Here is a 25,949-nt window from a genome sequence, read left to right as displayed (position 1 = left end):
TCTTTATGGAATCTATCGTTCTTAGATACCTGCCAAAATGTACTTTTCTTTATATGTAGCCTTTAAACTTATGCATTACAATAGGTGTTTAAAGTGAAATAGGCCATTATATGAGCATATAATGAAAGTATACAAGGCTTACAAAATACTAAAGGAATTAGGAACATAATAGAATATTTGCTAGTTATATAAGAATTTTGGTTTAAACTTTCAGTTGTACATTTTTTTATTTTTCCTGACTGTTAAAATTCTGGCATTGAAATATTAGTGTGCGGATAAAAGGCCATTTCAAATAGTGAAACATTATCTCTTCCTATAACGGCATTATATGTAACTTGTTAGGGCCCTTTTACATGGAACTGTTATCATTTAGATTATCACTGGATCATGCTAATCTGACGGGACGACTGTCCTGTGTAAAAGGACCTTTATATGTCCCTAGTTTATTCTGTTGTCCTGGAGGCTCTTTCTACAGGTATTCCTTGGAAGTATGCTGCAGCACATCACTCCATTCTATCCATAGGTGCCATGCGTGTAGCTTATGTCAAAAAAATGTCCTTTTGGCATGTGCTAGGCCGGTGTGGATCGGACCACCTTTTTGCACTGTATTGGAAAGCGTAGTCTACTATGTTTTCCTATTCAGGGGGAACACCATAAATAAGCAGATATTGTGTGGTGTATATACACTAGAACACCTCAGTTTTTCCAGTTTTTATTGATATTTGACATATTTTTTGCTCTATAAGGCCTTAGTCACACGGGCGTTTTTTCGCGCGATTTGCGGATCGCATGACGGATGCGCATCCGCAAATCGCGTGACCAGTGCGCGCAAGTCGCCCGCAAATCGCCCGAAAATCTGCTCCTAGCCGCGTTTCATTAGAAACGGGCCGGAGCTGTCCAGCGCATTGCATTCAATGGAGACGGCAATAGAGCTGACTCCATTTAAAGCAATGCGCTGCGGGCGAGCCCGGGATGAATTGTCTGTAAGGGCTTAAATATATAAGCCCTTCCCTGCAATTCATCCTAAAATGTGTTAAAATACAAAAAAATTGTATACTCACCTTCTCCCGGCAGCCGGAGCTCCGTGCGGCCGTCCTGCAGTGGGTGTGAAGGGGGTGTGAATCAGACCTGCCCCCTGATTGGCTCAGCGCTGAGCCAATCAGAGGCATGCCTCACTCACACCCATTCATGAATTCATGAATGGATGTGAGTCAGACCTGCCCCTGATTGGCTCAGCGCTGAGAGGCAGCAGTCACTCACCCATTCATGAATTCATGAATGGGTGTGTGAGTGAAACCGGCCTCTGATTGGTCAGGGCTGTGACCAATCAGAGGCAGATCATTCAGCAGGCGGGGATTTTAAAGCCCCGCCGGCTGAATAGTGCCGAGAAGCAGTTCAGGAGAACTGACAGCGGCCGCGGCTGGACTCCGGCTGCAGCGGAAAGGTGAGTATACAATTTTTTTTTATTTTAACACATTTTAGGATGAATTGCAGGGAAGGGCTTATATATTTAAGCCCTTCCCGACAATTCACCCCGCGCACGCCGGAAGCCCATTGCTTTCAATGGAGCGGCTGTATTGCCGCTCCATTGAATTCAATGGGCAAACATCGTTCTTCTCTGCCACGGCTGTTACAGCTGTGGTAGAGAAGAATGATTTGTCTTCTATATGTTCTCAATGGGGTCGGCGCTGCTGCTGCCGGCCCCATTGAGCGCATATAGAGAAGAGAACAGGAATCGCAGATCGCAGATAGGTGCGATCTGCGATTTTTTGTTCTATAATTTATCGGACGAGCGCATTAAAAGCGCTCATGTGTCCGATACCATTGCAAAGCAATGGTTTTATAAAATCGCCGGACGCATGCGCATGCGCAAATTGCCGTTAAAAACGCCCGTCTGACTAAGGCCTAAGATGCACCTGATGATAAGACACAACTAGGTTTTAAAGGAGGAAATTAGGAAAAAATATATTTTGAACTCACCCAGACCAGGCAGTGAGGGAAGTATTACAGGAGGAATGTAGAGCAGTAGTATTGCGTCGGAATGAAGATCTTATATAATAAGGGCCCAGTATGTCCATGCATTACATGGGCAGATCATTGATTCCAAGTAGAACTGTTTAATGCAGACAATCATCAGGGTTCCCCAGCTTATATTAGAGAACATTAGTTAGACAATCAATAGCAAATGTCAATGCACATAGGTTACCAGTGTTCTAGATTAGGGTGAACGTGCCGAAATGTGGACCCGGCCGGCATCGGTGTGATAAGGATCACACGTCCTTATCACACAGCTGCCGGATAGGTACGCTCCATAGCAGAGGAGCAGAGCAGTTCTCCTCTGCATTTTTGTCCATATGTACAGCTGATGGTGGAGGCGGGGGGCAGCAGCAGTTCCCGTCGATGCTTACCACCAATCAGCTGTATTTCCGAACTACTCTCCTCCTTTGCTATGGAATAGACCCAGCCGCAGCTCTATAAGACGCACTGACTTTTTCCCCCACTTTGGGAGGAAACTATGTGCGTCTTAGGCCTCATGCGCACGGGCTTAAAATCTGCAGCATTTCTCCCGCACGCGGATTCGCTCCCCATTGGGATGCATTGGACACCCGCAGGTAGTTAAATACCTGCGGATGTCATTTTGCCCTGCAGGCGCGGATCCGCGTGCGGTAAAAAAAATGGACATGCTCTATTTTAGTGCGGGTCTCCCATGAGGACAGCTCCCGCAGGCTTCTATTGAAGCCTATGGAAGCCGTCCGGATCTGCGGGAGACCCTTACCAGAATTAAACTCACCTGCTCCGGACGATGCGGTACTTCCCTTCTTCGTTGCAAGATCTTCTTTCTTCAGCCCGGCGCATGTGCTCGGCGCATGCGCGCGGCACGCCGCTGGCGTGCCGAGCACATCCGCCGAGCCGCAGAAGATCCGGCTGCGAAGGAAGGAAGATCCACATCGTCCGGAGCAGGTGAGTTTATTCTGATGTTTAGGCCTCATGTCCGCAGGACAGGAGGGACCTGCTGCGGGACTCTGCATGGGGAATCCGCGGCGGGCTTGATTTTCCCCGTGGACATGAGGCCTTATAGTGCAAAAAATCTGGTACATAATTTAATGTCTTAAATGTACTTTGGAATGAAACATAGAACAAATAAGCAAGTTAAGAAGATTAAAAATAAAGTTTAACTTGGTTTCACTAAACTAACCCCCAGCAGTTTAGGACGTCTGTTAGTTCTGCAGGAAAAATGGATTACCCTTTAGGACCAATAGAGCTCATTCTACTTCAAACAGCCACAGGTCTACCAATACACTTTTGGCTTTGAAATGACACCAGAAGCATGTTCATAAGCCTTACAGAACCGGAGGTTTGAAGTGGAGTAGGGAATATGGAGAGAGCACATAAGCACATATGGGGTTTTCCCAGAAAAGGTGTGTAATGATGAGGACATGCTCACCTAATCACTCCCTTACACCGTTTAACACCCAAGATGCTGTAGCCATTGCTGACTAAATGTTTTTACAGAAAAAAAAATGTAAAAAATGTTTTCCCTCTCATGAATTCTTTAAATAGTGAAAAAATAAATAAATAAATTCTGCACATAATTGGTATTGCCACATCTATAACAACCCGTACTATAAAATATTACATTATTTCTCAAGCAGGAAAATTCCCTAAAAATGGAGAAAAAAAAATCCAAAATAGCCATTTTCTGATAATCTCACTTACCCTAAACAGGAATAAAAAATAATTTTAAAAGCGTATATGCCTCAGAATGGTGCCTTTAAAAAAACTACAAGTTGGCCCATAAAAAACAGACCTAACGAATCTCTATCAACTGAAAAATAAAAATGTTCTTGTCCTGAAGTGTGGCGCGAAAGAAGTGTTTTACATTGTGCAAAAGTGGTAAAGCATAATAAAACCGCTATGGCTGGGTTCACACGGGGTGGAATTGCCGCGGAATTTCCATGCAGACTTTCTGCACGGAAATTCCACCTGCGATTTTAATCCTGCGATTAGCCAGCAAAGTGGACGAGATTTGCAAAAATCTCATCCACATGTTGCGGCCAAGCCGCGCTGAAATTGACATGCCGCGTGGAATTCGAAGAAGAGGCATGTCAATTCTTTCCTCTATTCCACTTCGGCCGCTCTCCTCTCTCTGGGGAGAGATGGCCACAGCAGAATGCAGGCGGTGAAGCCCCTCTAATACCTGCAGCGATAGGCCGCGGGTTTTAAAGATGCATTTCTCCAGCGGTATCTTGCTTTATTTCTGTGCGGTCATTCTGCGAGATTTCCGTAGGATTTCAGTCCCGTGTGAACCCAGCCTATACGTTTGGTGTTTACATTGTCATAATGACTTTTAAAGTAAAGGTAACATATTTATACCACACTGTGATCACCATAAGAAGTTATCACACAAAAGTGTTTAAATGGCTTTTTTTACATCGACTCCAGCAAATAAAATTAATAGAAGTTATTCAATACATTAAATGTACCCGAAATTGGTTCCTTCCCGCATAATACAAGATGTCATACAGCTACACTGACTAAAAAAAAATTAAAAAGTTTTGAGGAGGGGCGTACCTAAAGGCTCAGGGGCCGGGGTGCAAAAGTTCAGGTACAAATCAAAAAGGTCATATTTTCCAAGCTTTCACAGTAATTGGTAAAAGACACAGTGTTTAGAAGCTTGAATATATGTGTAACAAAATAATACTTGTCATATAACATATGTAACATCTATTTCTTATTGTGATTGAAGGGCTAGCAGGCCATGATCTGTATCTGATTCATTTGTATGATGCACTGACATACCACAGTACATGTATGACACATGTGTTACTGTAGATGAATGGCTGGATGAACATCACCTGGAGGCACTGCTTGTAGAACCATATGCTAATTAATCCCAACTGTGAACATGCTAGGGCATATATCCAAATGTCTTTGCTAAACCACATAATGGGAAACTCATGTGGATATACAGTATGTGCCAGCATGGTCACAGTGCCATTGGGATTGATGACCCAATGGTTCTATAAGCAGCGCCTCCAGGTGATGTTCATCTAGCCATTCAATATAGGTGATACTCTTCCAGCCTTTCATCTGTGAAGTTATTATATACATTGAGTCATCAGGTGTTCATTGGAGTTGTGCCCATTTGAGCACAGCTTGATTAGCTGAGAGTTTTTCTACATTTACTCTCTTTAATGGTCCTTTATCGGCATATTTAGATCTCGTCTTCTCTTTCTTGTGGTTTTGTTCCAAGAGAATATGGTGACATTTATTCCTGTATCGTGTTATTAAATGGGGATTAGACCATGAAATTTGTGTGGGTCTGGCAGCTTTTATGTCCCTAGTGCTCAAGAACTAGTACTGCTGGTCAGTGGTCACTATTTCCAGTGGAAAGATGGATATTCTTGGTCAAAGTTGTGAACTTGCATTAATAGCTGTTAATGGGACGTCACATCTTTTAAACTCTATCCACCTTGACATTTTATAAATGTCTAGTTGACATTTCATACGCGTCAGACATGACAGGTATGTTCATTTCACTGTTCGGGTGGTTTTTAGAGCTATGGGTTGTCTTGCTGTCATCATTTGTGCATCTGAAGGGATGGAGTTTCTTTAAGTGTACAAGATGTTATTGTCTTCATGTTCACCATATGGTTGGCGATCTTATAGCAAGAGACACATTCAGGTTCCTATAGAAGCTTATGTTTTTATAGACAAACAGAACCACTAATGACTATGTATACAAGTTCCATTGTAATCTATGCGAGGACTCAAAATACTTGACATGGGGTAGTCAAGGGACCTAACTGCTCTGACTGTCAGAATACTTCTTCAATCTTCACACTTCGTTTGCCATTCCTCCTTTCATTCCCCTGAATTTTAGTGGCTAATATTATTCAACCGCTGACATTACATGTGACCAGTAGCTAATGTACAGTGGCAAGAAAAAGTAAGTGAACCCTTGGAATGACTTGGATTTCTGCAGCAATGATTAATAAAAGGTGGTCTTATTGATATCCAAGTCATAATTATAGAAAACACAATCAAATTAAACTAATGACATACAAACAGTTGTACCATTTGTGTTTTTTATTGAACATATTAAGAGCAGGGAGAAAAAGTCATCGGACCTTTGCATTCAAAAACATGTAGATCCCCCATGAACAAAAATTACTTCTACTAAATGTTTCCTTTAGCTGCAGATAAGATTTGCACAATGTTGAGGAGGAACTTTGGACCCTTGCTATATGTGTCAGTCCAGCAATATTTCTGGGATGCCTTGTGTGACTTTCATTGATCCATTCACATTGGCATGTAAACACTCTGTGTTGATACGCGTGAGAAATAGATTGCAGCATTCTCTGTGTTTCACACAGCGTGAACCCTATACTTGTATGGGCAGCGTATGCAACGCAGTCCATATGCAATACATTGCGTATGGGCGACAATTTATATGCAACACCGCTATGAAACAAAGCGGGGAATGTAAAAAAGAATGACAGAGATAAGCGGTCATGCGCTCTGCATTCGCTGCAATATGTGGTCTCTGCCTGCTCACACAGGCCGGTAAACCTCTGCAAGAATCGCCTAGCGTTTTACGGATACAGTCATGTGAATAAGCCCTTAAGGTCAGAACTCTGATTTAGCCATTCCAAGACATCACTCAACGTCTCTTCAGTTTAAGGTCATAGACTGCTGCCTTTATATTCTCTGTAAAGTATTTTGATACAGCTTAAAGGGGTTCTGTCAATACAATCTGTATTTTTTTTCTCCAGTAAATCTGCCCCGCTGGCACAACCTGTGGTAAATAACACATACAAAACGTTTTTTTCAGTAGTAGTACTTACCTAGGCTCCATTTTTCACCTCCATGGTCTGTTTACATGTTCAGCCCCTCCTGCTAGGTCATCTCCCAGCACCCCTTGCTGTGCTGACCACTTCCGCCCTCACAAAGCTACTTCCGCCCATCCAGTGATCCAGTGCAGTGATTGGAGCTGTGCAGTCCTGCCTGCAGTCCACCAAATCTGATAGTGTTTCTCCCTGCCTCTGTCCCTGAACACCCAACACTTCCCAAGGGCTTCCAGATCTTCCTTACAATCTTTGGCTGATTTTACATAAGTGAGCACTATTTCAGTCCAAGTAACTCAGACCAACATTTCGCAAGGCAAATATGCAAGTGCATATATACATATATACAAACACACATACATACATACATATACTCACACACACATAGATATATGTATGTATATGCTTGTATATACACAAGCAGAGAGATGGGTAGCCGCAGAGACGCAGATAGAGATACACACACACACTAGATATTTATAAAACATATATATATATGAGTACACATACATACATATATGCTGTCCTTGTCTGCAGGGGGGAGAATGGAAGAGCCAGGAGCAGGAACTGAGCTCCCGCCCCCTCACCACTATTTGCAATGGGAGGGGAGGAGCGGGGGCGGGGCTAAGCGGCCCGACTTAGCTCCGCCCCCATCTCGCCCCCTCCTATTGCAAATAGTGCAGAGGGGCGGAGAGGAGGCAGAGAGGGGGCAGGAGCTCAGTTCCTGCTCCTGGCTCTTCCATCCCCCCCCCCTGCAGACAAGGATCTGCCCTGCTGATGCTCTGCTCTCCGTCCCCTGTTGTCATGCTCCCCTGCGGTGCTGTAGCCTCCGCTATTGGTCCACTGCTCCGGCTGTGTCGTTCCCCCGCTGTGAGCCTCCGCCGTTGTACCGCTGCTCTGCCTTCTCCCCTGATGTTCTGGCGCTGAAGGACCCCCACTCTGAAGCTCCTGTGTCGCAGGAGCCTTTGCTGCTGGCCCGCTGTTCTGCCTTGTCCCTTGATGCTCCTCTGCGCTGCCGCTGCTGTGCCTTCAGGTACCCCCCTATCACTGCGCCCAGCCAATGAGGAAGTGGGGGCGTCACCTGGCTGTCAAGCAGCCCAACAGTGGTGTACACCCACTACTTCCCATGGCGAAAGGGACACCAGCCGTGCATACCGCACTTCCTGCCTGGGCAATGAACGCTACGTCAGTAGTGACGTATGCGTACATTGACCTGCAGGAAGCAGAATGTAGCGCAATGTACGTTACATCACCGGATCCAGCTAAATCAGGGAGCAGCAGGTCACGTGACACAAGCTGCTAGACGATCCAGGAGAAGATTTGGCAGGAGAAGAGGAGAGGTAAGGTTGCCTGGGGAGCAATAGGTAAGTATATAGTTTTTTGTTTTTAATGACAGAACCCCTTTAAGGGTGGCTTCACATGAGTGCACCCATGTACGTGCACAAACACTCCTGAATGCAGATCCGTGCCCATTGCCTTCAATGGAGCCGCAGCTGCTGCCGGCAGCTCCATTGAAGGCATTGGTTTGCCGACACCCCTTAATTGTTTTTCACGGAAGAGCTTTAAATTAAGCCCTTCCCTGAAAAAACAAGGCAGTGTAAAAAAGAAAACATACTCACCTTCCTTCAGCTGCCAAGGCTCAGCCGCGTCCTCTCTGCACTGTCCCCAGCTCTGCAATGCAGTTCTTTGAGCAGGCGGTGATTTACAAAATCCCCGCCTGCTGATAGAGCTGCTTGTGATTGGCTAATACGGAATTTGAATGTCTCAAGGACAAAGATGTGTATTATAACACTGCCCCTGCTTGCAAAGGGAGTGGCTTTTAGTGATAGTATTTTATGAAAGGGCTTTTCTGGGATATTCATTGGCTATCCTTAGGAGAGTGGGGTCTGTGGGGTCTGCCCCCCCCCAGACAAATAGTCTACAGTACTTTAGCAGTGCCTAAGGGAATGATAAAATTAAATATTTCACACCCTACAAACAGAACCATTATTGGGCATGTAGACGTCATTACTATTGTATGCTGTTTAAATCTGTCTTTCCCAAAGATTACAGTTTGGATGGACACTGCCCGTGACCACAGCCAATCAGTAGAGTGAAGTGGCCACTTTGCTTGTTTGTATGTATGGCACACTGCCTATATAAATAAGGGGATGTGTTGTTCACTACAGCCTAAGGGCGAGCACCCACTGGCGTTTTTTTACCTGCGTTTTGCGTTTTGCGTTTTTCCTGCACAGGCATAGAGATAAAGTGTGCTCATGTCCACTGGCGTTTTTAAAATCGCCCCGCCCCGCAAAATCGCATCGCAGCTGTCCTTACACTCTGGCTCCTTTTTTTAATCTAACTTCTCCCATGGTTTTCAATGCTCCCGGAAAAAACGCAACGCAACGCAATTCGCACGCGCCGCGTGGCGTTTTTGCAGACAACATTACTGAAGACTGTGGAAGGGCGGGCATTCTTCACAGGTGCTGTAGGGTGTGTTGGTATAGAAACGCTATGCAACGTTTTAGGATGAGACATTCTCCGCGTTTTGCGTTAAAAAAACGCAGCGAAAAACGCGCGAAAAACGCAAACGCGTAGATGCGAAATCGCTGCGTTTTTCACGCACTAACAACGCAAACGCCAGTGGGTGCTCGCCCTAAGACTAGACTATTAAAGGGAAAGTGTAATTAAAAAATAATCTAATATATAAATCACACTTTTCTGTTAAACATGTTTTTTAGGATTTTTGGTGACTTTTTAAAAAAAATTTATGGTCACAATCTGTATTTTTAAAAAATCCTAAAATCCTGCATTTTTCATGCTGGCCTCAGAGCCCAATAATAGTGTGCCACTTCCTGATCTGTAAAAAAAAGTTTTACAGCAGTCAAGTCACTGACATCACAGGCAGGATTACACTGACAGGTAACACCTATATGTAGATAATATAGGATCCACCATTCATAATAGGCGGTAAGCTGGGACCATCTATCCCCCCTCCATGCAAAATTACCTTTGCAGAACTTACAGAACACGCCTAGAACAGTTTCCCTTACAAGTCAATGGGTCCCCTCTTTTCCACTGTGTGAATGGCCCATGAGGCTGCTGTAAAGCATAACTCTAAATCCCATTAAATGCAGCTCAGGAAAAATGGCTGCCCCCATAGTCATGTATAGAGAACAGAATAATAAAACAGATTAGAAAAATAGAAAATGTTTCTGGATCTGGTTTTAATTAGTACAAAAATATAGGTGATATATTTCGTTTAATATTCAAAGGGTTTTACAGGCAATTTTATTGATGACTTGTCCTCAGGATAGGTCATCAATAGTTGATTGGCTTCAGTCTGCCATTCGGGACCGCCAACCGATTAGCTGTTTCAGAGCCTGCTGTCACCGGTAAAATACATAGAGTTTGGAGCGGCGGCAGATCATGCCAACCCCTATGTAGGTACTGGTAATTGAAGGCACAGCTCTCATTAAAGTCAATAAGAGCTCCTCCTGCAATTACCAGCATCGGCTACTAGCCTACTACACAGGGTCGGAGTGATCTCCTCTGTTTCTTTCGCTATCTGTACTCTGTAATTAATTCATAAAAACACTTGAATATCCCTTATAAGTTATTGATAATATATAGCAGAGTTGCTTTCATGTCAATACAATGTTCATATGTCTTTTCTGGTTTGCAATTACATGTGATTGAACCATAAGACAATAATAGCATACATTTCATTGCATCATGACTGTACATGTCATAATTTGGGCAGCTCCACATGGTGATTACCGTCTTAAAATATGTAATCATTAAAACATGAACTTTATCACATGTCACTCACCATTGTGAACCATTGCAATGAAGGAAAAGCAATGAGAGCTGCTCCTGCAATTACCAGCACTGGCCACTACACGGGGGTTGGAGCTATCTGCTTCCACTTTCTATCCTGTGTGTTTTGCCAGTGACAGCAGGCATCAGGACACCTGATCGGTCAGGGACCCGAGCATCAGACTGCAGCCGATCAACTATTGCTGACCTATGCTGACAATAGGTCATCAATGAAAATTGCATTGAAAACCCCTTCAAAGTCTCAAAAAACACCTTAAGGCCTTAGTCAGACGGGCGTTTTTTCGAGCGATTTGCGCATGTGCATGCGTCCGGTGATTTTATAAAACCATTGCTTTGCAATGGTATCGGACACATGAGCGCTTTTTATGCGCTCGTCCGATAAATTATAGAACAGAAAATCGCAGATCGCACCTATCTGCGATCTGCGATTCCTGTTCTCTTCTCTATATGCGCTCAATGGGGCCGGCGGCAGCAGCGCCGACCCCGTTGAGAACATATAGAAGACAAATCATTCTTCTCTGCCACAGCTGTTACAGCTGTGACAGAGAAGAACAATGTTTGCCCATTGAATTCAATGGAGCCGGCAATACCGCCGGCTCCATTGAAAGCAGTGGGCTGCCGGCGTGCGCGGGATGAATTTTCGGGAAGGGCTTAAAAATATAAGCCCTTCCCTGCAATTCATCCAGAAATATGTAAAAACAAAAAAAAAATATACTCACCTGGTCCCGGCAGACGGAGTTCAGCCGCGGCCGGCGCCAGTTCTTCTGAACTGCTCTCTGTAGTATTCAGCAGCCGGGGATTTAAAATCCCCGCCTGCTGAATGAGCTGCCTCAGATTGGTCACAGCCTGACCAATCAGAGGCAGCTCTCACTCACACCCATTCATGAATGGGTGAGTGAGTACTGCCTCTGATTGGCTCAGCGCTGAGCCAATCAGAGGCAGCACTCACTCACCCATTCATGAATTCATTAATTGAATTCAATGTGCTGGACAGCTCCGGCCCGTTTCTATTGAAACGCGTCTAGGAGCAGTATTTTCGGGCGATTTTTCGGCCCCGATCATGCGATTTGCGGATGCGCATCCGTCATGCGATCCGCAAATCGCTGGAAAAAACGCCCATATGACTAAGGCCTAAGGGTGACTACCCACTAGAGTTTTTTTTTCTGCTGCGAATTTGCTGCTATTTTTTCTTCCAATTGTCAATGGGACTTCCTAATGTTAAAACCGCAACACGACGCAACGCAACTTTGCGTTTTTAACATTAGAAAGCCCATTGACCATTGGAAGAAAAAATAGCAGCAAATTCGCAGCAGAAAAAAAACGCTAGTGGGTAGGCACCCTTAGGGTGAGTTCACACATAGTGGAAGTTTTCTGCACCAAAATCCGTGCATGACTTTGTTGCAGATTTTTATGTGGATGTCACTCATTGCATTGCAATAAATACAGGCAACGCCTTGAAAATCCACATCTTTCCTGCAGCAGCTAGAACATGCTGCAGAATTGAAAACCTGCAGCATGCCCAGATTCCACTGTGGATTTTTGTTTGTTTGTGAGTGAGCGGGGTTTGTTAAAACCTCATTTACTTTCATTGTTACTTTTGTGTAGGCCATGTGAACAGTGACTTACATGAACGTCATAGTTGTAGCTAAATAAGGCTGAAGGGAGGGATATAGGCACACCACTCACTGTACACCATTCACATCAAACATAAAACACACGTGCAAGCAACAAAGGTAAAACTGGGAATTCAGACCCTACACCACACCAGATGGCCAAATACTTACCAATGTAGCAAGATATTGGTTCATATTTTGGCAAAATACTCAAGCTCACAAGCCCTTGTCAAGGGTGCTCGTTATCTTGTGTATCCCTACACTAACAAGATAGCTAAAGCCAAAAAAAGGAACCCTGCCTACAAGTGGGGTGATCCTCCCAATAAGGAGGGCACCACACTGGAACCTAGGGAACATCTGTCTATACCTCGATAGGAATAGGCAGGAACACCAGACAAGGGCATAACACACAATAGGCACACCCAGAGACAGACACTGAACAGGCCATAGTTCAAGTGTACACACCACAGATGGAAGGAGCAGAGCATCAGGCATCACCCATCTGATGGAGTAGGGACTATGGTGTCAGGCATCACCTATCTGACGGAGTAGGGACTATGGTGTCAGACATCACCCAGCTGACGGAGTAGGGACTATGGTGTCAGACATCACCCAGCTGATGGAGTAGGGACTATGGTGTCAGACATCACCCAGCTGACGGAGTAGGGACTATGGTGTCAGACATCACCCAGCTGACGGAGTAGGGACTATGGTGTCTGGAATCACACCTAAAAGAAGGGTAAGGGAGCAGGGAGCCGCAGCCATGTGAACAGGGGAGAGTTTAGGAGAAGGACTCAAATTAGCCTTAACATAAACCACATACAAAGTTCCAGACAGCATGCATGATTCCAAACACCAGAGTTTGAGACGGAAGGATGAGAAATGGATAATGACCACCACCCTCTAGCAGGAAGGGCTGGTATTTATGTATACAGACCGGTGGTAATTGGCTGGCTGGAGAACTCCACACCATCAACCAGCCAGATCAACCGCACCTGCAGCAGTGTAGTACATAGTACTACAGGTCCCAGGGGCACAATGTGACATTTGTACACATTTCACAGTTCATTGTCATGCACATTTCATAGTCGAAATTCTGCAACAATTCCGCTATGTGTGATCTCGCTTCTAATGAATTTCTAGTTCTACCATTCAATGGCTTTGTCTGGATTTGCAGCTCAGTCCAATTGATTTTTTCTATAGGAATGGAATTACACGGTATGGTTGACCTATTGCTCTAGAATGGATTGCTTATCTTCATGAAGTAATAGAGGTGTCACTAGTACAACCACATTGAGATATACATGTACATACGATGCCACAAGTCACTGCTGAGAAACTTCATTACTTTGGATCTGTTTTCTTCCTTTCTAGGTTTTGACTAATAATTTTCTTTACCACTTTTTCTGTGTTTGGATAGATGCATGTCAAGTTTATTAGCTGTTAGAATATGAATTAGCAATTTATTTTTGTGCAGAATATAATATATATATATATATATATATATATATATATATATATATATATATATATCATGGCATACATAATGGCGTATATGTAAAAAGCAAAGAAAGATTAGTAAGAGTGTAGTAGGGAAGATGGAATAATACCTCTGCAGTGTCACGTATTGGAAGGCAGCATTCCTACAAGTCAATGTCAGACCCTTTAGACAAGCCTTATAAGAATGACTGGGGATTTAAAACCATGTCAGAATACCATATACAGACAGCTGTTTCGCAGGTTTTGCCCCTCATCAGTGTGCAGTAGGTTTATGGCTTAGCTAGTGAGAGGTCTATAGGTGTCTTTGTATGGTATTCTGGCTTGGCTTACAATACCCAATCATTGTTATAAGGCTTGTCTAAAGAATCTGACTTGCAGGAATGCTGCCTTCCAATAGGTGGAGCTGCAGAGATATTGTTCCATCTTCCTTATTTGCATATATTTCCCAGAGGAGCATGGATGGCCTTATAAGTCTCCTCACACACCTTCTAGGTGCTCTCCTTAAGGTGAAACGATACTCTTCCTGACCTCAGTGTAATGGAACCTGTATTATTACTCACACATTCTCTCTTACTTCCTTTTCTGTTTTTTTCTGTTTTAGGTGACTTAAATGATCCAATTACTGACCCTGGATTTTATGGTACATATGAAGTATTTACTTTATTCTTAGTTGGGTGGCTGATTAGAATTGAACCCTTAATATATACATAAATGAGATCACTGACAATTAGTGATGGAACATACCAGAAAAACATATCTCCCCATCAAGAAAATATTATTTGAAAGGGCTTATCTGTAAGGGTACATGTACGCTGGAGGTATAAAAGTTTCACCCAAGATTCTCGGGCACAACTAGTATTGGACAGCAGTCGGACATCCCATCTGTGTGCTGTCCAATGTGCTGAACATGAAACATTGACATGTGCTATTGTGATCTGAAAATCGAACAAGAATAGGACATGCTGCAATTTTTGATTACTCGGACTATTCATCTGAGTAAAAAAAAATAATCCATGTGCATACGCCCATTCAAATGAATAGGTGCTATTTCCGTCTAATTTTTGGACCGAAATATCGGTCTGAAAATCAAACAGAAATATCATCCTTGTTCATGTACCCTAATAGTGAAAAATAAGTAGTAGAAATCCCTATTATAAAATGCTTCGCCATTTATTCTCATACTAACCTCATGTGAATAGTGTGTGTGACTTTATTAAAAATACCCAAGTGGCTTTGGCTTTAGACTTTTTAGTTTTATTACCAATATTTCATTAGTAGTAATATCGTTACTTGGAGTTGTAGTTGTATTGTTTGCAGTGAATTACTGTACTTAAAACCCACAAATTGCACATAAATTGCTGTTAAAGGCACTATTAATGCCAATTTTGTTTTCATTAATTAAATCCAGATAGTGAAACATTTTTCCTTTTTTCTAATATGTTTGCATTTTCTGATTCTCGAATGTTTATTATGTTGTCTATATTTGACTATGGGGGTGGCCATGTTCCCTGAGCTACATTCAACAGCACTTAGAGATATGCTTTACAGCAGCTTCGTGGGCCATACACACAATGGACAGGAATTACCCCATTGACTTGTATCAGAGACTGTTCTAGGCATGCCCTGTGACCTGTGAAGTAGTAATTTTCAGATCCTCGGGGATCCGAAAGCTTGCAATAAGATCATGTATTTTTGTTAGACATTAAAAGTTATCATATCTACAAGATTACTTAGTTTCTCTTACTGAGAACAATCACACTTTGCTTTACTGGCTAACACCGTACCAAACCTTTTTTTCGTACTTGCCGGAGTGCCACAGCCTGCTCAAACAACTAATTGGCAATGGTGTTATATTGGACCCCACTGATCTCATCTATTCTATAGATAGACTATCAATATTGTAATTTTGGAAAACTGCTTTAATGCATTTTGAAGCCAAAACTGGGGACGGAATTTATAAAATTGGAGCAGTGTGAGTCTTTTATTTGTATTTCCTTTGTTGCAACATAGAAACCTTTACTGTAGTGGGACTCTTGACCAAAATATAAAAAGAATATCAAAAAAGTACAGTCAAATGTACAAAAATACACATGGTCGCACAAGAAATACAGAAAACAAACAAAAAGGATCCATGCATTACGCCAACATCAAAACAATCACTTCTTATACATCAATGACAAAGCCACAGTGCAAACTCAACCCAAAATATCTCCTTCACCGGAATAAATACTTGTCCGCATCCAATAACTGTAGATACAAGTGATAGATACATAATCTATACCAGCAGACTATAACAGTTCATTTCGTTGAATCCCAAATACGGTATATAATATATGATAAATACAGGTATAACATGTCGAATCAAATGAGTGTGCATGATAAGTAGCACTGCCCATATCTACCGTAGTACCTAGAAATATCAACATGAATAAAGTGCTAGTGCCAAACATAATTAATAAGGAAATACTTAACCCATATGCGAGTAAGTAACACCTGCAAGTAAGTATTTCCTTAGGGGTTTTCCTACTTAATTTTTCTATATAGTCTTGGGCCCCATGTGCCCAAAACTATGTAAAATTAATTTACTGACCATGGCGCCGGACCACTGCTTCAGCCCTCTGGACCCTACTCATTTGGCAAGTGTCGTTACCGACCGAGCCAGAAGATGTGATATCCCATAAACCTGCTACGTGAGTTATCAATGTAGAAGCCCCCGGCAGATTTATGGGATGCACTGATCATATCTCTGTTGGGCCTACTATTGGCTACAGTGGTCACGTGGGTAAGCAACCATGTGACTGCTGCAGCCTAAAGTAAACAGAGGATCGGAGCTGCAGCGACAGAGGAGCAGTGTAGCCGCAGGGAGGTGAGTACTTTGGGGATTTTTTATATTATGCATCCCCCTGCTGAAATCAATGTTTGTATTATTTGGAAAACCCAATTATGATTGAGGTTCAGTTATATGAATTGTTATAGTCTGCTGGTATGGATTAGTTTAGCCTCTTTATACTTGTACATATAGGTATTGGATGTTGGCATGTATTTATTGGTGTATAATAGAGATATTGATGTTGGTGTGATGCACAGTTCCTTTTTTTTGGATTTTCTGTTTTGTTGCACCAAAGTTGTACCAAAAACGTAACCAAACTGTGCTATGTGAGCAAGGGCTTTAAGGGCTCTTCTAGGAGCAAGAAAACATTTAAAAGTCATACATAACTTAAAGAGATTTTATGAAATGACCTTTTTAGTAATATTTGCACTCTTCATGAAATAACAATTCTGGAACATCTTTTCTTAGAGTACTGCATTGTGATGTTCCTATATCATGCCTCTTAGAATATGCAGAATAAATTGACAACTGGGTGTTACCCATTAGAGGTATGTCTCTACACACTTTGACATTGTCCAATCAGTGCTGACAGTATCAGAGTATGTAGAGACACACTCTTTTGACTCAGGAATTATTAATACCCAGTTTTTAGTTTAGTTTATTCAGTTGGGGCCTACTTGATGAATCTAAGACACCAAACATTTGGGCCAACAGGCTCCTGAGATGTTACACCAGTATTATTTCTACTTATTTTTTTCATTTCCACTCCTTATTTTGGCTTAAAAAGATCCATCAAAACCTGGAATGTGGGAATCTGGTCTTAAGACGCCATACAATACTTGTGTGTAGTTGCAGTTCTGAGCAGCCACTTCTCAGATTGTTGAATGTGTGAAAGGCGTATTGTGTGTATACAGTTCCTGCTCCCACCCTATACCACACAAGCAGGAGATAAACACCAGGAACATGGTCAAGTGACCGGACACCTTTACACACGCATAAGTCATCCCAGCGACTATCACACCTCTGCTTTCACACAGGAGCGATAGTCGTTCAGTGAATGGAGGGAGAGCATGCCAGAGATCTCTTCCGTCCATCCGTCACCATTCACTGTAAACAGGCAGTTGTTCAAAGATGAATGACTGCCTGTTTACATGGGATGATAGTCCCTTAGTTCTTAGGTGAGCTAAAAATCAAGTGACTCCGACAAGTGAACAACTCCTCGCTTAGAGTCCTGTCAGTGGCTGTGTGTTCAAGGGCCGACTATTGCCAAAAATCACTTTTTGTAGGGATTACTCAGGCAATAACTACCCCATGTATAGGTACCTTTATGGAGGCATTTTGGGTGCAGACACTACATTAGTCAATGATGAATTATACTGAAGTTAGACCAATTTTAACTAAAACTAATTTAAGCCATTAGTTCAGTTTTGTTTTCTTGCAAAAATATGCCATAAAAAGAAAACTTTTTCCTAAGCTCTAACTCCTCTTGGGACCCTACCGATTCTGCTAAAAATACTTAATAGAATACAGATATTGAATAGGCGGCATAAATTAACCCATTTGACCAGTAAGTGTATTGTAACATACTTAGTAATTAAAGGAGCCACCTACCCTAAAATGAGAAAGATGATATTCCAGCTAGAGATTTGCTGCTCCTTTATTTAAATGCAGATTGATTTATCTTCAAGAGATTCATTTCTAAATGGAATTGAACATGTTAGCCAAACTAATACACTAGTTGGAGTTGGGTGCAAGGATAATTCTTGGAGTGGTCACTTTTTTGAACTCTTTAATATACTGGAGATTTGTGGCTAATGCGGTCATTTTCTCTGTTCTAAGACTATGAGACTACTTCTAATGACATTGGTGGAACCAGCACAGACAATGGGGTCACTTCGACAGATGTTTCCGATGAAGGAAATGAAGACAGCATTACCGTAAGTATGATATTGTTTTTTTTATCACGCAAATACATAATATGATGTTACAATACCTCATAGTAAGAGAGTAAGAGAATAATAGTAAGTCAGTGGAAAAAGTAGGAAGTGCATTTAAAGGCTGTTTTTGAAGGGTGTTAAAAGTCCAGGGATGAGAGTTGTGAATTGATTGCAATTTCATCTTCAGTTCATACTGAGTCCGTGGAGAGATTTACAGAGGGGACAGCAAAAAAAATGTACAGACAGATAAGATAGGTCACGCTGCATAATTCATTCTAGTTTGCAATTTAGAGTATCTTTCGAAAGACAAGAAAGTAAGTTGCGATACTCAAGGTGGGAATTTACATTGGTATGAATCACTACTTGGAAGACCTTTTTGAGTAAAGAAGTAGTTCACATCGGAAATGTTGACCATACAGTATGAATTCAGCAGAATGTATTTTTCTCCCTGCTCTTGAGGAGTTTACCCTTTCTATCTTTCTGTAAACCTGGTAATATGAGGGCTTGTCTTTTTGCTGGATAAGTTGTAATGTTTTTAATAATTCTAATACATGTACCATATAATGTGTTGAAAACCCTTTTAAAAAATATTGCCCCATTCTTTTATAAGCTTTGTTTTTATGGCAGTCGTGGTGCAGGAAACCTTATTCTGTGGGTCAGTACAAATACAGAAATACCAAATCTATAGTTTTTAGGATTTATTACTTTTAAAAATAAAAGGGACCTTTTTTAAAAAAATAAAATAAATAAAATTTTCGTTGCCATATTCTGACACCCATAACTTTTTTTTTTTCCAACAATGTGAGGGCTCGTTTTTTGAAGGGCAACCTACAAATTTTAGTGGTATTTTTTTGGATTACATATGAGTTTTTGATCAGTTTTTATTCAATTTTTTAGGGGGCATGGTGTCTAAAAAACCCTTTTGTGTATTCTTTTCTTAAAATGTTCACTGTGTAGAAAAAAATAATGCAATAGTTTAATAGTTTAGACTTTCACGGACACTGTGATACCAATTATGTTTATTTGTTCAACTGAAAAAGATTTTTTGTTCACTTTTAACATTTTTTTTATACTGAAAATTTTTTTATTTAACTTATTTTTACATTTTTCTTTTTAACCCCCCCAAAGGGGACTTGAACTTGTGAACAATTGTGCAATATACTGTGATACTTCAGTATTGCAGTAGATTGCATTTTTAATGTTAGTCTATTAAGGAGGTTTCCCCATGACTTAAAATTGCTTCACAAGCGCTCTGTCCTTCCTGGTTTCCACTGAACAGGACCGGTGATCATTGCAGCCAATCACTATCCACATCAGTGACCTTCTAAAGCCACTTATTGGCTGCTGCAGTCACGTGTCCTGGTCAGCAGCAACCAGGAAGGACAGAGTGATTATGAAGCAATGTATAAGCCATGGGAAAATCCTCCTAAAGCTTTGCTGCAGGCAGAACTTAGTAGACTGCAATACATAGCAGCTCCGGGAGCCGGAACTAGACTCTGGGTTGCAATGTGGCACCCCATGATCGTGTTGCAGGAGGTGATGGAAAACCAGAGGGAGCTCCTTTTTGGGCTAGCTACTAGAGATGAGCGAGCGTACTCGGAAAAGCACTACTCGCTCGAGTAATGTGCTTTATCCGAGTATTGCTGTGCTCGGGTCTGAAGATTCGGGTGCCGCTGCGGCTGACAGGGGAGTCGCAGCGGGGAGCAGGGGAGAGCGGGCGGGAGAGAGGGAGAGAAAGATCTTACCTCCGTTCCTCCCCACTCTCCCCTGCAGCTCCCCGCTCCGTGCCGGCACCCGAATCTTCAGACCCGTGCACAGCGATACTCGGATAAAGCAAATTACTCGAGAGAGTAGTGCTTTTCCGAGTACGCTCGCTCATCTCTACTAGCTACTTAGTTGCCATGGTCAACGTTACAGTAGCATCCGCCAAGATTCTATGAACTACCCATCGTACATTTGCAAGCGGTGGTCATTAACAAGCCAATACGACCAGTCTTTAAATGAGATTCTTCTTAAGTCACACATAAATTTTCAATTAGACACAAAATATTTAGAATATATATATAAACCTTCTTTTTAACCTGTTTTCTGGGTTGTTGTTTTTTGGCAGGTTTATGTTGTTGTTGGAATAGCAGCCTTGGTTTGTACTGGATTGGTGATCATGTTAATCATTTTAAAGTTTGGAAGACACTCCAAGTTTGGACTAAAAGGTAGGAAACGTTGATATCTCAATTCTTTATTCTTATTATCTTTTTTGAGATTCTATTTTCTATATTCAGAATGCTACAGCTCATTTCCTGCGTGTTAAATCTGCTCTGTTCTTGTTTTACAATTTGTTTAAATGGCTTTTTATCACGTGCTTAAAATCAATTTTTGATGTGCATCTTGTGGAATTTGTGTGATAACAACAAATATTCAGATTATTGAGATATGACTTGTGCAAGGAGATCAGATGCAAAGAGATTCTGTTCTGATCTGAATTCAGTAGTGAAGTACAGCTGGTTTTATAATGTAGAACTACATTGGTATCCAATCACGAGGGAGCTCACACTCCTTGGCGCCCTTGAATTAACCACTAATAGTTGAGTAGCAGAACTTTAAATGCCAACAGATTATTGCTAAAAAGCCAAGAAAAACACATTTGACCTCCAAATTTCCAATGACCCTTTGTGCAGAAAAAAATGTAGATTTATTTCCTATTGATGTGAATAACATGTTTGATTTTGCTGACCACGTCTTACAAAAACACTGTCCTTTGACACAGAAGAGAAACTCGCACAAGTGGACTCTTTTTATGTCCCGTAGCAATGAACTCTTGACTTGTTATTGACTATTGATATGTTTCCTGTATATGCAAGAAAGCCAGTTGTCTGCAGAAAAACCCAGGGAAACACCAGCTAGGACAGGAAACTGACATTCTTATGAACTAAGTACTATAGCAAGTTATTTCTAAGCAATTTAACTCTTTGCAATCCAATTTTGGATTCACGGTTTCCTAGGGGGGTTTCTCTTTCTGCCATTATACAATGGCGCCATCTGCTGGCCAGAGACAGTACTGCAGTATGGGGAATGCTGGAGAGGCTCCCGACAACAGAGCGGCCAGTAATATACAGTAAGAATACCCTGCCGGATGTCTTCCGACACCGGAGCTGTACAGCCTTCAATCAGAATGTCTTCAGACGTCAGACAGTGGATTGGAAAAGGTTAATAAGTGATTGTGTTCAGCAAAGCAATATATTGTAAACATATTATAACAGATCTGGGATCTACTGATTTTCTCACAATTTAGAAAAAATGAACCAAGTGGCCATTCTGTACTCGCTTTCTTCTACCTTACAGTACCTTACCTTAATTTCCGTCTCCTAACAGTTCCTTAACTTAGTTTATGGTGCTATGGGAGCGTGACAGGTTCCCTTTAACCCCTTGAGTGGCACGCCCGGAAATTTTCCGGGACGAGCTCCACTGCTCATAGCAACATAGCCCGGAAGATTTCCGGGCTATGTATCACTATGGGAGCTGCAGAGCACAATGCCACAAGCTGTGACAGTGTGCTCTGCCTGCACAGTCCCACAGAGAACAAAGCAAGGGCTTTGAAAAACCAGCAGAAGATATTGCCGATATGCCGGCAATCTCCTGCACTGGTTTGTTTACAGGTTGCCATAGAGACCATCGGCTTGTCAGAAGCAAGCCGATGGTCTCTGTGGCAGGGAGAGCTGGTTGTTAGCTGTCAGAGGACAGCTAGGCACCAGCTCTTATAGCAGAGATCAGAGAAAACCTCCGATCTCTGCTGTGTTAACCCTTTACATGCTGCAGTCTATGTGACTGCAGCATGTAAAGGGCTGTCACTGCAGCATGTAAAGGGCTGTCACCATCGGACCCCCGGAATGTGATCAGGGGTCCTGATGGGTCCCTGTGGAAGTCCCCTAAAGGGACAAAAAAAAAATTTAAAAAAAGTTAAAAAATTATAAAAAAAATTATAAAAACACTTGTCTCCCTTTACTTTGTAAAAAATCAAAAACACAATCACACATGTGGTATCCATGCTTCGTAATGACCCAGAGAAGGAAGTTAATACATTATTTAACCCCTTAATGACATGGCCCCTTTTTTTCTTTTTTCCCCATTTCTTTTTTTCCTCCCCCCTGTTTAAAAAATCACAACTTGTCCCGCAAAAAACAAGCCCTTATATGGCCATGTCAATGGAAAAATGAAAAAGTTATGGCTCTTGAGACACAACTGCAAAATTAGTTGAAATTCAATGATTAGACCATTTTAAAAAACCTGCCCTGGTGGGCACGACAGGGTGGTAGGAAACCCGCCACTTAAGGGGTTAAATATTTTCATAGAGGTTGTGATATGTTTGCATCTGAAGCAATAATTCTATTCTCAGCTGGCAGTGGTCAATTAAAGAGTATTGTATGTGTAGAGTGGGATGTAGACAATCTGTCCCAAGCGACAGCTACTTATAGCACAGCCATCGCTTGCTTGCTACAGCATAGATGTCAGGCATTGCTTGCCGAGAGGTGCCTTCAGGTGTATCAGAGGTTTTATTTACTTCGTCTGGATTAGTATGACTTCAGGTTTTAGTGCTTATATAAATAGATTGGTTATATAACACCATTCTTATCCTTCTACAGTCAACAATACTGTTCGTTCATGTTCTTGCTAAACTTTGTTTAGTTCTTTGTAATGTAAGAGGGTCTGGATAGAACTGGAAGAAGGATTCATTGTACCCTATAAATGTATTTACTTGTTGTTTTTTAATCATGTATATCTCGTTTAATTTCCATCAGGGGCTTCAGTATTTATTTTTGACAGCAAGACTAGTATCATCTGTAGTGCTAAAGTCTTGCCATCAAAAGTACTGGAACTAATGCAAGCCTGATGATATGTCAATGGGATCCATCAGGGCTGCATGGGATCTGTACCTCGAAATGATAGAGACAGAGCTAGGGAATAACTACAGTGATTCCCACTTAAGACGTTTTTCAGGGGACCAAGCAAATTAAACTTCCTTAGAGGGAAAATGTATTAGGCAGAGTCCCTCTTAAGACGCTTTTAACTCTTTGCAATCCAATTCGTATCCTGGTTTTCCTAGGGGGCTTACTCTTTTTCTGTCATTATACAATGGCGCTATATGCTGGCTGAAGCCAGTACTGCATGAGGTGACATATTGGATAGACTCCGACAGCAGAAGGGCTGGCAATATACAGTAAGAGAACCCCGACGGGCGTTTTCCAACATCGGAGCTGTACAGCCTTAAATCATAATGTCTTCAGAGGTCAGACAGTGGATTGGAAAGGGTTAATGGTAATGAATAATAAATCTTTTTGACATTTTCCACCTTTTTAAGGTAAAATCCACAGTTTAACTGCTTTTCCTTGAGAAGAGGTGGTGATGCTAATGAGAGGTAATTAGGAGATGTTGCCAGAGCAGAGTTAAGGCCCATTTACATGTAACAATTATTGCTCGAAATTTGTTCAAAGGACCACAAATGAGCGATAATCCTTGTGTGTAAACACGGGCATCGTGCACTTTTCATTTGAACAATGATTTTAAGGTGAACTTAAAATCCATCATTCAGCCGCAGAGAGATAAAATATCTGTCAACAAACCGCATGCTGTGTTCTCCATGGGTGGTGGGAGATTGTATTCTGCTGGCTGCCCTGGCAAGAACAGTGCAACTGTGTAAAGAGCCCAGCCTACATGCTGAGCTCTGCAAACAGCTCCTGGAGGCCCTTTTACATACAAGTGAACATGATAAAGTGTTAATGGACATTAGTGTTCATTAACAGTTTATGCAAAATGATCGCTAAAATTTTCAATCTTTCAATCGTTTGAAAGATTATCTTTGCGTGTAAATGGGCCTTTAAATTAAAGTAATCACAGCACTCCAGGGCAAAAGCTTGAGGACCTGGGAGAATGCTAGGTACTCACCAACAAGACCACCTGCTCCCATTGCTTCACCTGACCTAGAAAGTGAAAGAAGCTCCCGGATTGGTCAAGGGGCTCTGATTGGAGAAAACTCTGGATATTCTCTTAGCACATGTGCAGTGTAGACCTATGTCAATCTAAAAGCAATATAAATATAAAGCAAATATAAAACATAAAACAGAAATGCACATGTCGCTGTGATTAGGGATTGCATTGGTAAAATAAATTGGTATAAAACATTTTATATGGAAAAAAATCTCCCCCAGGAAGCTACAAAATGCCACTTCAGCGGAAAAATGTCTGAACTGAAAAAATTTGGGTGGAAAAAAAACTACATTGATCTCATGGACTAAAATTTGGGACCAAGACAAATCGACTTCTTAGGCGGGAAAATATCTTATGGGGGAACTTCTTAGGTGGGAATCACTGAATATTGTAGTTTGTCTTGGGCCAAATAATGTACCTTTATTGACACTTGGCAACTTCTAACCATCTCTATTATCACCTGTATGTGACTAATTGTGTACGAGTAAAGCATTGGTAAAGACATAATGCGAGTAGTGATAATGGTGGGAGGCTGGATACAGTAAATGCATACAGTATGTTACATAGGAAATATTATCTCTGCCCAAATTCTTCCCTTGTCATCCATCCGTTCTAATCTAAGCACGTTTTACATTTGGAGCTACCATGTCAGAGATGAAATATTCATACAAATGTGTTCAGGTGGATGTCGAGCTAAAATGGCCATGTAGGAGCTACAACAATTGTTGCGCAGTAATTTAGGAATGCGCCTTTCTCTTTTTTTTTTGCATACATCTGATTAAAATCCACATGGAGGATTAATAATGTATATTGTGTGGAGTTATCCAATGTGATAATGTGTTGTGACAGAGAACAAGGCCGCTCTGTTCTGTGGTATTCATCTCAGATTGACCTGTTTATTCTCCAGGGATATTAGGAAATATTCTCCATTATTATGTAGTCTATTGATCAAAGACTGGAGCTGAGCAGTATACAGAAGTCAGTACTAGAGATGAGCGAACACGCTCGTTTAAGGCTGATACTCGAGCGAGCATCAGTCTTCTCGAGTAACTGATTACTTGTCCAAGCAAATGCGGGGTGGCGGCGGGTGGCGGGGTACAACGGGGGGGAGGGGCGAGTAATCAGTTACTCGGGAAGACCGATGCTTGCTCGAGCATCAGCCTTAAGCAAGCGTGCTCGCTCATCTCTAGTCAGTACTAGTATACAGCAGGACACAAGTCTCATTTAGGGACCTTTCACATGGGACAGAATTACGCCGCAGGACACAACCAAATCCGCAGCTGCGCAACGCCATGCCAAAATCCACATCACGTTTAACTGCGGACTTTGATGCAGATTTGCAGGCAAGCTGTAAGCAATTTTTAATTCTGCATCAAGATCCACAGGTGCCGTGGCTTGTGGTGTGTCGTGTGGCCTATTTCTT

General features: G+C 42.0%; 1 protein-coding gene across 1 annotated transcript in view; it reads left to right on the top strand.

The window, feature by feature from the left end:
- Window positions 1-25,949, top strand: part of NTRK2 (neurotrophic receptor tyrosine kinase 2) — a 215,783-nt gene that overhangs the window by 48,699 nt on the left and 141,135 nt on the right. Inside the window, exons 10-12 of the mRNA XM_066604107.1 lie at window positions 14,382-14,420; window positions 18,450-18,547; window positions 20,658-20,757. Coding sequence (XP_066460204.1) covers window positions 14,382-14,420; window positions 18,450-18,547; window positions 20,658-20,757 — 237 coding nt within the window. The remainder of the gene's footprint in view (window positions 1-14,381; window positions 14,421-18,449; window positions 18,548-20,657; window positions 20,758-25,949) is intronic.

This window comes from Eleutherodactylus coqui, chromosome 5 (genome assembly GCF_035609145.1).
Source record: "Eleutherodactylus coqui strain aEleCoq1 chromosome 5, aEleCoq1.hap1, whole genome shotgun sequence".
NCBI lineage: Eukaryota > Metazoa > Chordata > Amphibia > Anura > Eleutherodactylidae > Eleutherodactylus > Eleutherodactylus coqui.
Note: the sequence above shows the minus strand (reverse complement) of the source record. Positions and strands in the feature narration are given on the sequence as shown.